The 14,384-nt window shown below is 50.0% G+C and overlaps 1 protein-coding gene across 2 annotated transcripts in view; it reads left to right on the forward strand.

The window, feature by feature from the left end:
* The window catches only part of SHROOM2 (shroom family member 2), a 146,737-nt gene extending 134,690 nt beyond the window's left edge, over positions 1–12,047 (forward strand). Inside the window, exons 9-10 of one of the 2 annotated variants that reach the window (XM_035029682.1) lie at positions 6,093–6,365; positions 9,243–12,047. In XM_035029682.1, the coding sequence (XP_034885573.1) occupies positions 6,093–6,365; positions 9,243–9,509 (540 nt within the window). In that variant the 3' untranslated portion in view covers positions 9,510–12,047. The remainder of the gene's footprint in view (positions 1–6,092; positions 6,366–9,242) is intronic. The other variant, XM_035029683.1, reaches the window with a different exon arrangement.
* The last annotated feature ends 2,337 nt before the right edge of the window (positions 12,048–14,384 follow it).

Raw genomic sequence — 14,384 nt, forward strand, 5'->3', positions numbered from 1 at the left:
GGGGCAGAGAGAGAAGCAGATTTCCCGCTGAGCAGGGAGCCCGATGCAGGACTCGATCCCCTGACCCTGTGATCGTGACCTGAGCTGAAGGCAGACACTTGACCGTCTGAGCCACCCAGGCGCCCCTCTTTACCATCTTTGTATAGTAAGATCCAAGGTCATATTAAGTGGGTACCATTCTCCTTCAAAAAGTTCATATGATATGTCCCTTCTATCCCATTTAAAATCTAGGGACTAGGGCGCACACTCGTGCTCACTTGCTCTCTCTCTCTCAAATAAATAAAATCTTTTAAAAGATAAATAACAGTAAATTCTAGGGACTTAATTGTATGACCTCTAGCAACTCACATGTTCTCCCTGCCTTCCCTGAGTGGGAGCTTACATTCAGCCAACACAAAAACACGTATACAATACACGGTCAGCTCGCTACAGCCTGCGGACCATCCGTGGCCCACCACCTGCTTTGATAAAAGACCTTTTATGGAAACACAGCCACACTGATCCGTTCATCTGTGCGCCCTGGTGACTTTTACACCTCAGCAGCAGACTTGAGTGGTCGCCCCTGACCGTGCGGCCCTGTAGAGTCGAAGGTCTTCGCTGTCTGGCCCTTTACGGAAGGAGTTTGCCAACCCTGAGCGTAGTACCTTGCAGGGTAAGAGAATTAAAACACGATGAAGGAATGGAGCGAAACAAAGGGATGTGATGATAGCGGGCCCGGATGAGGTGATGACTGAACGTGAGCAGGGTGGTGTGTGAAGGGTAAGCCGTGTGGGTGTCTGGGTGCCCTGCAGGGAGAGGGGCCTGCCAGTGCTAAGGTCCTCAGGTGGGAGCCTCACAACATGTTGGAGAAGCAGCAGGGGCCAGTGGCGGGAGCTGTGTGGACGAGGAATGGAGGATTGGCGATGAAGTCGGAATGAGGTCAGGGACTAGTGAGCGCCCGGAGGTTGTGCTAGGGACAGAATTACTGCTCTCAGTATCGATGTCAGCATGCCAGACCTGTGCCGTCTAGGGGATTACCTGTTTTTCTAGGAAAACTTAAAAATACATAAAATGGCATTAAATAAAATAAAAATTTAAATTTAAATAAATTAAATTAAAAATTAAAAAAAATAGGGCGCCTGGGTGGCTCAGTCGATTAGGCAGCTGCCTTCGGCTCGGGTCATGATCCTGGAGTCCCTGGATCGAGTCCCGCATCGGGCTCCCTGCTCGGCAGGGGGTCTGCTTCTCCCTCTGACCCTCCCCCCTCTCATGTGCTTGCTCTCTCTCATTCTCTCTCTCTCAAATAAATAAATAAAATCTTTAAAAAAATAAAAATAAAAAAATAGCATTAAAGGGATGAGGGACTTGCCAAAGAAAGTCTGTCTCAGAGGGGACCATGTACTGTTTATTCCAAAGGCTTGAGCCTGTCTAGTAGTAGGAAAAGGAAAGGAGGGAACCAGCATTTTGTTAATGTTTTCCATATGCTCAGCACTTTGGAAAAGGACTTCCATAAAAAACACTTTTTTTTTTTTTTTAACAAAAATCTTTGCAAAAGATTTTGCTGGAAGTCTGCTTATATCGTTAGTGGTTTAAAAAATACCATGGGTTGATTTCAGATATAATAGAAGAAATATCGTGACCCATGCACAAAAGAAAATTACTTTCAGTTTGGGAAACAGTAGCTTTCTGGTTCAAGGAATTGAAGGAAATGGAAGATAAGCATTTTGGTCCTGGTTTAGGATTGCATTTTCCGTTGTGGTTGATGTTGTTGTTTTTTAAATAAAGAATCAAAAATGTTTTTAGTTCCTCTCATAAAACTAGAAAAAAAATGTACACTTTGCACAGTTCTAATTCAGTCCTGGCCGTAGATGTAGATGACCGTGCGCTTTACGATGTGCCCTTGTTCCTCGTGCTATGATGAATTTGAGGGCCTCCCTTCATCTCTGTGGCACTTTCTTGTTTTGCTTTTGGGAGGCACAAGGTGCTGGGGCACCGCCTCCCCTCAGATGGCTGCTTTGGGATTCAGATGAGTCCCTGGGGTACTTGGGTGGCTCAGTCGACTGGGCGTCTGCCTTCGGCTCAGGTCATGATCTCAGGGTCCTGGGACCGAGCCCCGCATCGGGCTCCCTGCTCAGTGGGGAGCCTGCTTCTCCCTCTCCCTTTGCCCCTCCTCCTGCTGATGCTCTCTGTCTCTCAAATAAATAAATAAAAAATATTTTTAAAAGAGAGAGAGGTGAATCCCTGTGAACTTGCCTCCTGACAGTGTGCCCGCCCCGCCCACCCCCCCGTGACTAAACTCTTAAGTGGACCGACATATTTCGCTCAACATGCACCTGTCAAGCGATTACCCCGTAGATGGCAAGTGCTAGAAATCACAGTTCCGTGCCGTGTTAGTGACTCGGGAATCCCGCTTTTCGGCTTGGTTTGACAAAGGCGATTGCTGCCGTGTTTGCAGCCTTCCTTCCAGGACACACAAGTATACTGTGTCATGTGGTTGTGGGACGTGTGCACAGGGGAAAGGAGGAGGTGCAGGCGGGCCGTGACCCCGAGTCCGCTGTGTGCCGGACATTCCCCGAGGGGCCTCAGCTGTCATGGTCACAGCATCCCTGTGTGCTCACAGAGCCAAGTGCCGCAGCGGGTGAGCCCGAGTTTTAGAAGACTAAGGACACAGGCAAGAGAGAACGGAAGGCCCCGTGCAGGCAAGCAGTGAGAGCATTCTGGTGTCTGGTTGGAAGCATTATGCTGGGAAGACTGATGAATACGTTTTTGTACCTGGGGTGGCTCAGGCAGACCCTGCTCAGAAAGCGCCCTGGTGGAGTTACGAGGTTCTTCAGGAGAACCAAACACACTCATTGGTCAACGTCTAGAATCTCAGGGTTACGGTTTCTCCCTGGACCCAAGAGGTGGCCGCCAGGCCCAGAGAGGAAAGACCTCATTTCCCCATGGAGTGGGACAAAAGTTAGGTGTCTGGGGCCATCTGAACAGAGGTAAGAAGCAGCGTTGCACCTGCTGAGAGCCCTGGGGGCTGGTCTCTGCCACCAGTCGCTCTCGGCCCAGGCCTCCCCGAATGCCACGGGCTGCGAAATGGAAGCAGATGGGCTTGCGTGAGGCTCATCTGATGTGGCGCGTGAGGCCCTCTGCACCCAGGCTGGGGCTGAGAGTGATTATTTCCTGTGCTGCCGGGGCCAGGCCTCATCCCAAGATCTTTGAATCCAGTCAGTGTCTGTGCTGCTTATAATGGCCCTTTAAGGAAGAAGGGGAGGGTCTTTCTAATAAAAACTCATGCAGGACCTATAAAGCAATCAAAGGAATTTGGGCTCCTTCCAGAACGCCCAGTTTCAAGTAGCTCAGCTGATACTGCAGGTTTGAAGGCACGTTTTCATGCATTGGCATGAAATCTTCGTTATGATAATTGCTGAAGAATAATGACACCGAAGAATTACCAGTAACACTGGCCAGGCCTCATACATCCACAATCCTCTAAATTGCTTGAGGTATTCATTCAAGTTAGGATTGGCTTCGGGCAAGAATTTGGAAAGTTCTCCATCCCTATACTCTGTTTTCTGTTTCTCCCTCAAGTAACGAATATGTGCAAAAAAGCCATCTTAGCTGTGGGATTCAAAGTTGATTTAAAGCTTCTCGCCAGACAGGTAGGGACACAGATGCGCAAGCGTGAGCACACTCAGACTCCCACACTCAGAGAAAACATCAACGAAATGGTAGACACGCACGGTTTTAACTGACTGAGGGAAGAAAATGCCTTAACTTCCTGAGCAGCCCTGAGGAAAGGCCATGGCTTTCGGATCTGCGGGCTTATTTTTATGTATTTGTGTGGACCCATAAATGCTAGATGGAGATTCTCCGTCAGTGCCTCGTCCTGAGACAGAGCTACCACGTGATCAGCTCCTACAAAGCATGCCATGCTATGCTCGTGGTTCAGCGTCTTTCCCGCCGCGGTTGGACTTTTCCCACCTAAATAGTTATCGGGACAGGCGGTCTGGACCTGACCGTTGAGTGTTCAATCAGGGCAGCTTCTCGCCGCTCACTCCCAGTATTGCTGACCCCTGCTGAGTACGGGGCACCCACTGGGGGCTGCTGGGCTGCGGCCACGTGCAGGGATTTCATTCAGTTTCACATCAGTCCTCGAGGTGGGGGTTTCTGTTCCCCATGGAGCTGTGGACATGGTCCTGGAGAGCGTCAGGAGACCTTGCTCCCTCCGGGCATGTGCCTTCTCTCCCGCAGGCTCTGCAGGCTCCCTCTGGGGTCGGAGTTTGTAAACTGCCCTGGGACAAGGGACAGCGGCATGGGTGGCTTCCATAGGTCCGCTTTATATAGCGTTGCTTGTTACAGCAGAGTGAGCTAAAAGTCCCGATTGGACTTGAGTGTGCAAATGATACCATCTTCATTCGGGTCAGTGCACCTGCGTGCTGTCGGTTTTCAGTCTCTTTCGGGGGCTGGCCCAGCGGAGTGCTGGCATCACGTTGGCTCTTCGGAACTCACCGGGTAGGCGCGAAAAACCCATTGGTTCTACTCTGGGTGGACCTAATGGCAGAGAGATGTCTGTGATCGTCAGCCAGTGGTTTTTCCTGGGCAGGGCTCACCCGTGGTTCTCCCTGAGAGCCATCCCTGTAATTCTTCCCATATGTAACAGGAGGTGGATATCTTTGCCACTCATGTCAGACCATGTGGCGCCGCATCACTTTAGGTGGGCGGCCGATGTATATGTTTTAGTTTTTTTTTTTTTTTAAAGATTTTATTTATTCATTTGAGGCACAGAGATACACAGAGAGAGAGAGCATGAGCAGGGGGAGAGGCAGAGGGAGAGGGAGAAGCAGGCTCCCTGCTGAGCCAGGAGCCTGACGTGGGGCTCGATCCCAGGACCCCAGGATCATGACCTGAGCCGAAGGCAGACAATTAACCATCTGAGCCACCCAGGTGCCCCAATATATGTTTTAGTTTTTATGTTTGCCCTTTAAAAACTAATCATTTAAAGGGCCGGTGGGAGAGGAGAGTGGGGAGTTCGTATTGAATAGAGCTTCAGTTGGGGAACATGACAAAGTTCTGGTGGTGATGGTTGCACAACCACGTGGACATACTTAATGCCACAGAGCAGTACACTTAAAAATCGGTAAAATGGGGCGCCTGGGTGGCTCAGTTGGTTGAGCGACTGCCTTCGGCTCAGGTCGTGATCCTGGAGTCCCTGGATCGAGTCCCACATCGGGCTCCCTGCTCGGCGAGGAGCCTGCTTCTCCCTCTAACGCTCCCCCCTCTCATGTACTTTCTCGCTCTCTCAAATAAATAAATAAATCTTTAAAAAAAAAATCGGTAAAATGATCAGTTGTCTTCTGTAGATTTTGCCATATTAAAAAAAAATGAGTAACTTGTTTGCACTTTGGTCGTATTCAAGTCAGGTTTCTCTAAAGGACTTTTAATTTTACTGACAGCCCTTTATTTGTTTTAACTTTTACTGCTTGCTCTACGTAGAACATACTTTTTAATCATGGAATTCAGTACCGGGCATGAGACTCAGTAGCTTTTGTACATGTGAGTCTTTAAATGGGAAAATTCCAGGGGCACCTGGGTGGCTCAGTCAGTTAAGCGTCTGCCTTCAGCTCAGGTCATGATCCCAGGGTCCTGGGATCAAGTCCCACTTCGGGCTCCCTGCTCAGTGAGGAGTCTGTGTCTCTCTCTCCCTCTCTTTCAAATAAATAAATAAAATCTTAAAAAAATAAATAAATTGGGAAGTTCCAAAGTATGAAGCACAAACTGTCACATGGGCCCTGAGATTCCTGGCAGAGGAAAAGTGTGAAATGAGGTTATACTGTGAGTAGCCCCGGAAGGCCAACTCCGGCACTGTCTTCTAGGATACTAACAGGATGAGAACAGGGTGTTTTGTTTTATTTCTCAATTAAATGCCAGTGATGTCACCAGGAGTTATCCTTCCCCTGGTCTTATAAGTCCTCTACTGTTTGATGCAAAGTAAAGTCTTACCCAGTTCAGCTGAATTCCACGCAGGTCCCTTAGGTGAGACCACAGGGTCTGCCGCAGTGGCTAGACGGGCCGGGGTGGGGCCACCCTAATGAGTGTTTGCACGCCACCCTGTGTCCCCACAGCAGGAGCTCATCGAGAGCATCAGTCGCAAGCTGCAGGTGCTTCGGGAGGCCCGGGAGAGCCTGCTGGAGGACATCCAGGCCAACAGTGCACTTGGGGATGAGGTGGAGGTCATTGCCAAAGATGTCTGCAAACCCAATGAGTTTGACAAGTTCCGGATGTTCATTGGGGACCTGGACAAAGTGGTGAACCTTCTGCTGTCGCTGTCCGGCCGCCTGGCCCGCGTGGAAAATGCCCTCAATAATTTGGACGACAGTACTTCTCCTGGTGACCGGGTAGGTACAGCGTGGGAAGGTCGTGCGCGGGGTGTTGTGAGTTCACACCGTGAAGCCTCGCACAGCTCCTAGGCAGCCCGTCCAGAGCTCTCCATCTCTTTTCATGGAATGGACACAAACAGGTGCTGCTGGGGCGCACGGGGCCTTGAGCACCGTTGTCATTGGATGGCAGGGCTGCCGTGATGTTTGGGAAGACCTGGGGGTTCCTTGTGACATCTCTTCATCCGTTCCCAGTGATCCTTACTAGTAACGGTGTCTTCCTCAGAAATCGTCTTTTTCACTTGACTACGTGGAAGTGGCGCTCGGCTACTCTGACAGATTACAAGCACTCAGTGATCGTGGAATTCAGTGTTCTTGCTGCTTTTAACAGGGGTGCACACGGCAGTCTGGAAGGAGCCGAAGGACTTGTCTGCCTTTTCTCCCTTTCTTTTTTTTTAAGATTTTATTTATTTATCAGAGAGAGAGAGAGAGCACAAGCAGGGGGAGCTCAGGCAGAGGGAGAAGCAGGCTTCCCGCGGAGCAGAGAGCCCGATTCGGGGCTCGATCCCAGGACCCTGGAATCATGACCTGAGCCAAAGGCAGATGCCTAACGACTGAGCCACCCAGCTGTCCCCCTTTTCTCCCTTTCTTGAGGTGTGCAGCTTGGAACATGTCTCTCAGTGGGTTTACGTTTCGGTTTTTCACGTGCAAAAACGGGAAGTAATATCTACCTCATTGGCTTTCCTTCCTGGGTCAGATATCAGCAGAACGTTGAGTTTGATTCAGTGAGTAGGCCATCAAACTATCATCTTTATTATTAATAAGACTCCTTAGCTTCTCCGAACGGGGAGCAGAAGAGGCACCCCTCTCCCTTACTCCACGTGAGAGTGGTGTCGGCCACATAAATCTTCTAGGGTGTGCCTTTCAGACTGATGTAGTTCTGTGCTTAGCTAAGGAACTACCATTTGAACATACTATATAAGCATTTAAGAAATAACTGGGACCCTTGGGTGATGTTCAGATTCCATATGGCTGTTTTCCCCATCTTTGCCAGGTGTATCTGAAAAGAGGAAAATAACATGAACAGGAAAGAGAGATTTATTTATATGTAACTGGCATATTCTCAAGTATTGATTTAAGGGAAAAAGGAGTATGGTCTTTGCAGCTCAGCCCATCTTTAATCCATCTTTCCCTCTCTTTGTGTGCAACGGACAGAGACTATTTAGAATTTAGGGATGATAGGGGCGCCTGGGTGGCTTAGTTGGTTAAGCGTCTGCCTTCAGCTCAGGTCATGATCTCAGGGTCCTGGGATCGAGCCCCGCATCGGGCTCCGTGTTCAGCGGGGAGTCTGCTTCTCCCTCTCCCCCTGCCCCTCCCCCTGCTCATGCTCTCTCTTTCTCTCAAATAAATAAATAAAATCTTTTAAAAAAAAAATTGAGGGGATGCTAGAAGGAGTCACAACAGTAAGGACCATGCCCGTGGTCCTCCGGGATACCAGACTATAGGTACCGTACATTGGTGGCCCTCACCACATCCTGGGGGTCCCCCCGAATGCGGTGTCTCATTGCCACGGCCAGGTGCAGTGCAGTGGTCCTGTGTCCAGCATAGCTGCCATTGGAGGGGAGTCTGTCAGGCAGTCGCAGCTTGGTGAAGCTAAGGTTTTCAGAGGCGGACATGGTAGCCAGTTAAAAGACACAGAGGGAGGTTTTATAAGGCTCCCTCCATCTTTCCAGATAGAAAATGAATATGTGGGTTGAAGCAGACACATCTGGTCCTCCCCCCAGTCTCTGCAGCTTCCTGTCACCAGTCAGCCCAATTGATTTTAACAGCCCAGGCGGACTTCTAGAATCCGTTAACATCTGTTTTCCTTTGCATTGGAACAAATTTGCTTTGCCTCCCCTCTTTCCGTGTCTGTTAGTTTGACGTGGAGATGGAGATGTCCCGCGGGGGTGGCCAGGATGCCCCACACGGCGGTGTGGTCCCGGGTACGTCCTGGAAAGCTGCACACCAACAGCGCTCTTCCTGCGCATGGGTGTTTTGCAAAGCACTGCCGTGTCCGAGATGCTCACGCGTGGCTGTCGGTAACTTGTCCGTGGCCAACTTGCAGAGTGGTGGAACACCAGAGTGGCTGTCCGGGTGCCCAGGTGAAGGTCACACTGAGGACACGAACCCCCAGCTGACGACTGGAAGACATTTCGTGCGTTCAGCTCTTCCTTTCTTAGTTTTCATTAAACTCGGAGATGGTCGGGACAGTTCGGTGTGTATTTTGTAGACAGAGAATGACTCTGAGTGCCACGTTTGGGGACTGGGGTTGTCTGTGCCCCGCCCCAGGGCGGGACATTTATAAGGAGCCAGGGAGTCTCCCCCATCGCCCTGCATCTCTTCTGCCTGTCCTCGCTCCCTCACCTGTGTTCTTCTGCAAGTTTGCCCAGAGGCTCTTCTTCCTGCCAGAAGGGTTTAGGAATCCTGCTCTGGAAGTTCTTTAGCATCTATTCCTTTTGCCGACTTCCCCGAAGTCTTGTCACAGACAGGTCTCTGACCCACCTGGGATCCCTAAGTCCTGTATACCTTTCGAGCTTCTCGAAAGTCTGTAGTTGTCTGTGGCTGGACTGCTCTTCCCATCACAGCTGTTTCTCTGAGCCCTTCAAGGCCAAGGCCACTGGGAAGAAGTAGAAGCGGGACAAGCCTGGGAGCGCTTACGGGAGGGCTGGGGCCAGAGCCTGCTGGGGCCACCGAGTGCGCTCCGTCCCCGCCCCAGGTATTCCCGTGTGGACGCCATGGGATCTCTGGTCCCTGACTTCGGCGTCACAGGACCTGCCGGCATTGTCGAGCTGTTGGCCGCAGCTCTTGCTGTAGCCCTGCTCCTCAACCGGCTCGTTTCGCTCTCTCTCTCCACAGCAGTCGCTGCTCGAGAAGCAGCGGGTGCTCATCCAACAGCACGAGGACGCCAAGGAACTGAAGGAGAACCTGGACCGCCGGGAGCGCATCGTGTTCGACATCCTGGCCAGCTACCTCAGCGAGGAGAGCCTGGCAGACTATGAGCATTTTGTGAAGATGAAGTCCGCCCTCATCATCGAGCAGCGGGAACTGGAAGATAAGATACACCTGGGCGAAGAGCAGCTGAAGTGCTTGTTCGACAGCCTTCAGCCCGAAAGAGGCAAATAAGAGGGGCCCTCCCTGGCAGGGGCAGAGACTGGCCCTGGGAGCTCCGTTCCTGAGGATGCAAGTAGAAACCCCAGCCTGTATTTATAATCTCCTGTAGCGCAAATCCTCCGGTAGCAAAATGGCTGTTAGGAAAGCAATAACTTCCGTGTGTGTTTGCGATGGTTTATTTAATTTTTTAGTTTCCCTTTTGAATGCGGAGCAGAATGTCTCACCATTAGCCATTTTTCCTTTGCAAGTTAGCGCACGTGGCAGCGGGCTCCGGTGGACGGCGACTTGGTGCAGTCTAGACTGTGGGCTCTGGTCGCGTGGTGCATGCAAGGGGTCGTTTTCACGGGTAGGTCTGCCCTTCCTCCCGTCTTCACATCCTGAAGCAACCGCTCGGGAAGGAAGCCGAGCGAGTCTGTAAGGTGCATGAGAGGGGAAACCCTGGCGCACGTCTTGTCCTGTGATTCATCCAAAGCATGGGCTGCCACGTGTTCTCCCTGTTCGTCCGGTGGTATGGACCATTCGTTGTCCCTCCTTCGTTGTCCCCCAGCAAAAACCACGATGATCTGTGATGCTCATGTGTTAACATTTTGGAAAGGTGAATCGTTTCCGACTGGTGAAAAACCAACTGTGAAATGAACAACCTACGTGTCGGGTTCACTCATTCTAAAATCTCCACTTACACAAAGAGTGTGCATGCTTTAAAACACACGCACAAAACAAATAGCTTTAGTACTGGTATCACGGTTCAGGGGGTGTTTCCCTGCAAAGTGAAATTAACTCTGTTCATAGTGTGTCCAGTAGTGTGATGTGCTTGCTAGACATGTTTCCTGACAGCAATAGCAGATTTCCGAAATTACTTTATCCCCAGGACACTTACTCAGTGTGCATAGGGTTTTTAATGATAATTGGCTACTTGTCTCTTTAAATCTGCTACCAGGCCATAAGGGTTACATTCCATTTACTTGTAAGAACCTTTCCTCTGGTTTTTCAGGGGTCCTATGGACTCTACAACCCCTAAACCTGATCTTCTTCAGCCACAGAGTTTATAGATTCTGTGCCCTTTTTACTGGTTGAAATGGCAAGATTCTAATGGAAGTCTATTCACTAAGAAAACACTGTCATGCTGTCCATTTCCAGTGGACAAGTCACAGACTGGGAGAAAAGATTTGCCAATCACGTATGTGACAAAGGATCTATAATAAGAACATATAAAGAACTTACAGAACTCCACAGTAAGAGAACAAACAGCCCAGTTAGAACATGAGCAAGAGACTTAACTTGGCACTTCACCAAAGAGGATGTAGGTACGCATGGCAAATCGGCGCGTGGAAAGATGTTCAACCACCAATGGCTTGGTTATAACGTATGTTTTATCTACGTCGTTGCAGACCCGGCATGCTGCTTACAGATGCTCATCTGATTCGGTGCCTGATAAAGGGCAGGAGAACCCCTTGGATAACTTCATGTTGAGATGATATCCGGATATTTGTTTGATTGAGGGATCTTTTAGATCCTTGTTTTCCCCGTATTGCCATAAAAGTTTTCCAGCAGGTGGGGAGACGTCCCTTTGTCAGCAGTGACCATTGCCTTACCAAAACACACCTGCGCACCAATGTCTTAACTGACTGGTGTCTATACTTCCTGAGCCAGAGGGGGTGAGCTGGACTCCTGAGCCACAGCATGGGTGTCTGTGCCCCCCATAGAGGGGTCCAAACTGGCAGGCTTCAGTAATGCAGGCAATAAACACTCTTTTTGGCAAACCCACCCATGCCAAAAAGATAAATACCTTTTCATAAGCTGTCATTCCTATTGAATTAAGCTATTTCTGACTTGAAAAATCCCCATGCTGCGAATGAAGTGTCCTCCTTCCCTCCTGGTGTAGCCCCTTGCTATGAAAACTGGTCACTTCAGAAAAGGTGAAGCTGGCTGTCCACGGACCTCCATCATTCTCCCCCAGGGGAACAACCACAGTAATTTGAGTGCATTTTGCTTTTAATTTAGACAAAGCTTTTATCTGTGATTCTTTCCCCTCAAATACAGTATTGTGAATCATTTTGATGATAAATATGTAAAATGTGAATAGTAGAATTAATGTGTCTGTATCCAGCCTTTTGAGGTCTTTGGAGGACGTTCTCTTATACATAGCAATATGTAGAGCTCTACTACGCTTTCAGCGAAGCACGTCACCATTACTGTCCTGTGCCCTTCCCCTGTTTGCCTCTTCAACATCTGGTTAGCAGGGACCCAAAGATTGCAGTGAGTCGATGTACATAACTTTGTCTATAGCTGTATTATTGCATACAGCAACAATCTGGTGCTAATGTTCTGCCCTTGGCATTCTTAGGTGGCGGCTGACTCCTGCCCCCTCTGTCATAGCTCAGCTCTGGAATGCTCTGTATCGCGAGATGTCGGTCAGGGGCGTTGCTGTGGCTTTTATCCTGCCTTCCACTGTGGAAAATGTGTACATATTTCATGCTCAACGCTTACCACTTACCTCTCAGCACATCGTCCTGCTTGACTTTAGCAAAATAAATAGTGTCTTTGAGTGAATGGAGCATGTCTCTGATTTACCTATGTTACATCTTTTTTTAAGTAATCAGACTGTCCTCACCATATGTCAAATCCGGATAAATTGCGGGATTATTTGTATGTGTGTCACTGTAGGTCATTGTAGCCACAGACGTTGCCACGGTTCTGCTGTGGGACAGGCAGCTGTGAAACCGCATCGTGCGGTAAAGGATCTCTGTAGCTCATGAATTTGTAGACCGTCATACTCTCTGCTCCATGTGCCTGTCATCTTCCTCCCGGGACCAGCAGTCTGGCCTGGGGACGTCCGTGGCAGGCGCATGAGAGAACCAACGCAGACACAAAGATATTTTCTCATGGACCTGGTTGTATCACACGTGCGAACCTTCCACTGGGAAAGCGAGTCCCACAGCTGAACTCAGAGCAGTTCTGGGATGTGTCCCACCTCTTCGGTGGGAGGAGCCATGAAGTTACGTGGCGGAGTGTGGCTACAGGGTGTGAAGAATCGGGGCCAGGGATGAGCTCCATCTCCCACACCAGCGTCTAGTCATATGGAAAAGCACTAAAGCGTCCTGGACCCCGAAGCCAGGTTCCCAGAGCAAGGCCATCTCTGCTGCTCCCTCGCCTGATGGACAGGAGCAAGGTGCTTGGCTTCTCTGAGCCTCTGAGTTTCCTCCCTTGTCATTGGAGAAGGGCTGCGGAGCTCAGGCAAGCTAATCGATGTTCATGTGCTTAGAGACCATGCCCACTTCAGGGAAGTGCTGCGTAAGTGGATGCTCTTGTGTGTTCCTCACTCCATCTGGACCTGGGGGGAAATGGCTTCCCTGAACGAGTCTGCCAGAGCCATCAGGGAGAGGAGGATTGCTTTTGCTTGGGAGGATTAGAACGGTTTCTGTTCTGGAGCAGGTTTGTGGGGCCTGAAGGCTAGACAGGAAGGAGAGGGCCTCTTTAATAAAAATTCTTCAAATTTAGAGTGCATATTTACTGAGAATGGGAAAAAATCTATAAGTTAGACTTTTATAAAAGTGGATGAATACCACAGATCTTGTTTGTATTTCTGGCCTCTAACCAGACTACTTCAGGTTGTCTCGTCTGAGTTCTGAAATAGTTGGGAGATGAGTAACTGGGGGCAATTCAGATGCGGCCATGGCTTGCCACAGTGGTGCCAGGCTGCGGTCCCGTGGCCGTGTCCCACGACCGGGTCCCATGGCCCACTGATGACGATGTTTTGCATGCTCATGCTGATGAATCACACTGGTGACAGTGTGGTCTTTGCTGTGGGCCCATCAGACTTCTTGAGGGGAAGCTACCTTGGGTACCCTGAGACCCAGTCTGGGATGTGGGGACACCAGACGTTCACTCCACTTTCAGACCTGTCTGTCGTACTGCCACAGATCTGTGCCCTACAAGACAGGTGTCCTGGAAGCGTGTTTTCCGCATCTCCCGTTAAGAGAAGAAAAGCAACGCACGGTGTGTTTATTCTTGTATGTGGTGCATCTTGAGTCATGGTGACCCACATGAACACCCCATGAAACCCGAGTTGTGTAGTCGCAATCCCCTACCTCCCCACCAGATGCCCCAAAAATGCTTGTGGCCGTCTCAGCGCCGCCTGAGACGGGCAGGCAGAGAGGAAAGAGATGGAACACATGACTGAGCGCAGTGATGGTGTCTTTGCCAGATTTCACCAAAGCATAGAGCTGGGCTAGCTTAAACCTGGTTATCAAATTCAAAGGCGAGCCTGGCCAGATAGCATTATCCAAAGTGGCGAAGACCACGTCGAGGGGTGTTCACATGGCTGACGGCACCAGGAGGGGGACACGGATGGCGTCCGTGGCAGACTCAAAGAAGGACGCAGTTTGCTTTCTGAGGTGTTCTTGCTAAAAATACATCAACCCGGGCGCCTGGGTGGGTCAGTTGGTTAAGCGACTGCCTTCGGCTCAGGTCATGATCCTGGAGTCCCGGGATCGAGTCCCACATCGGGCTCCCTGCTCAGCAGGGGGTCTGCTTCTCCCTCTGACCCTCCCCCCTCTCATGCTCTCTCTCTCTCATTCTCTCTCTCAAATAAATAAATAAAAATCTTAAAAAAAAAATACATCAACCCAACCCAAAGTGAGGGAAATTCTTTAAAAACAAGGCCAAGCCTTAACCAGTTTTCTTAAAGTGGGGGCCAAGGTGATGAAAGGTAGAGGATCTATTCAAAACAGGCAACCCGGCAAGCGAACACGCGTGACCCTAGGACGCGTCCCGCGGCAGTGAAAGGACATCCGCTGCCTGATCGCTGACATTTGAACAAGCCCCAAGATCGTACACTTGTGTGGATGGTGACTTCTGGCTTCTGATCGTCGCATCGTGACTACATAA

The sequence above is a fragment of the Mirounga leonina genome, unplaced genomic scaffold, assembly GCF_011800145.1.
Source record: "Mirounga leonina isolate KUSES-001 unplaced genomic scaffold, KU_Mleo_1.0 Mir_268, whole genome shotgun sequence".
Lineage (NCBI taxonomy): Eukaryota > Metazoa > Chordata > Mammalia > Carnivora > Phocidae > Mirounga > Mirounga leonina.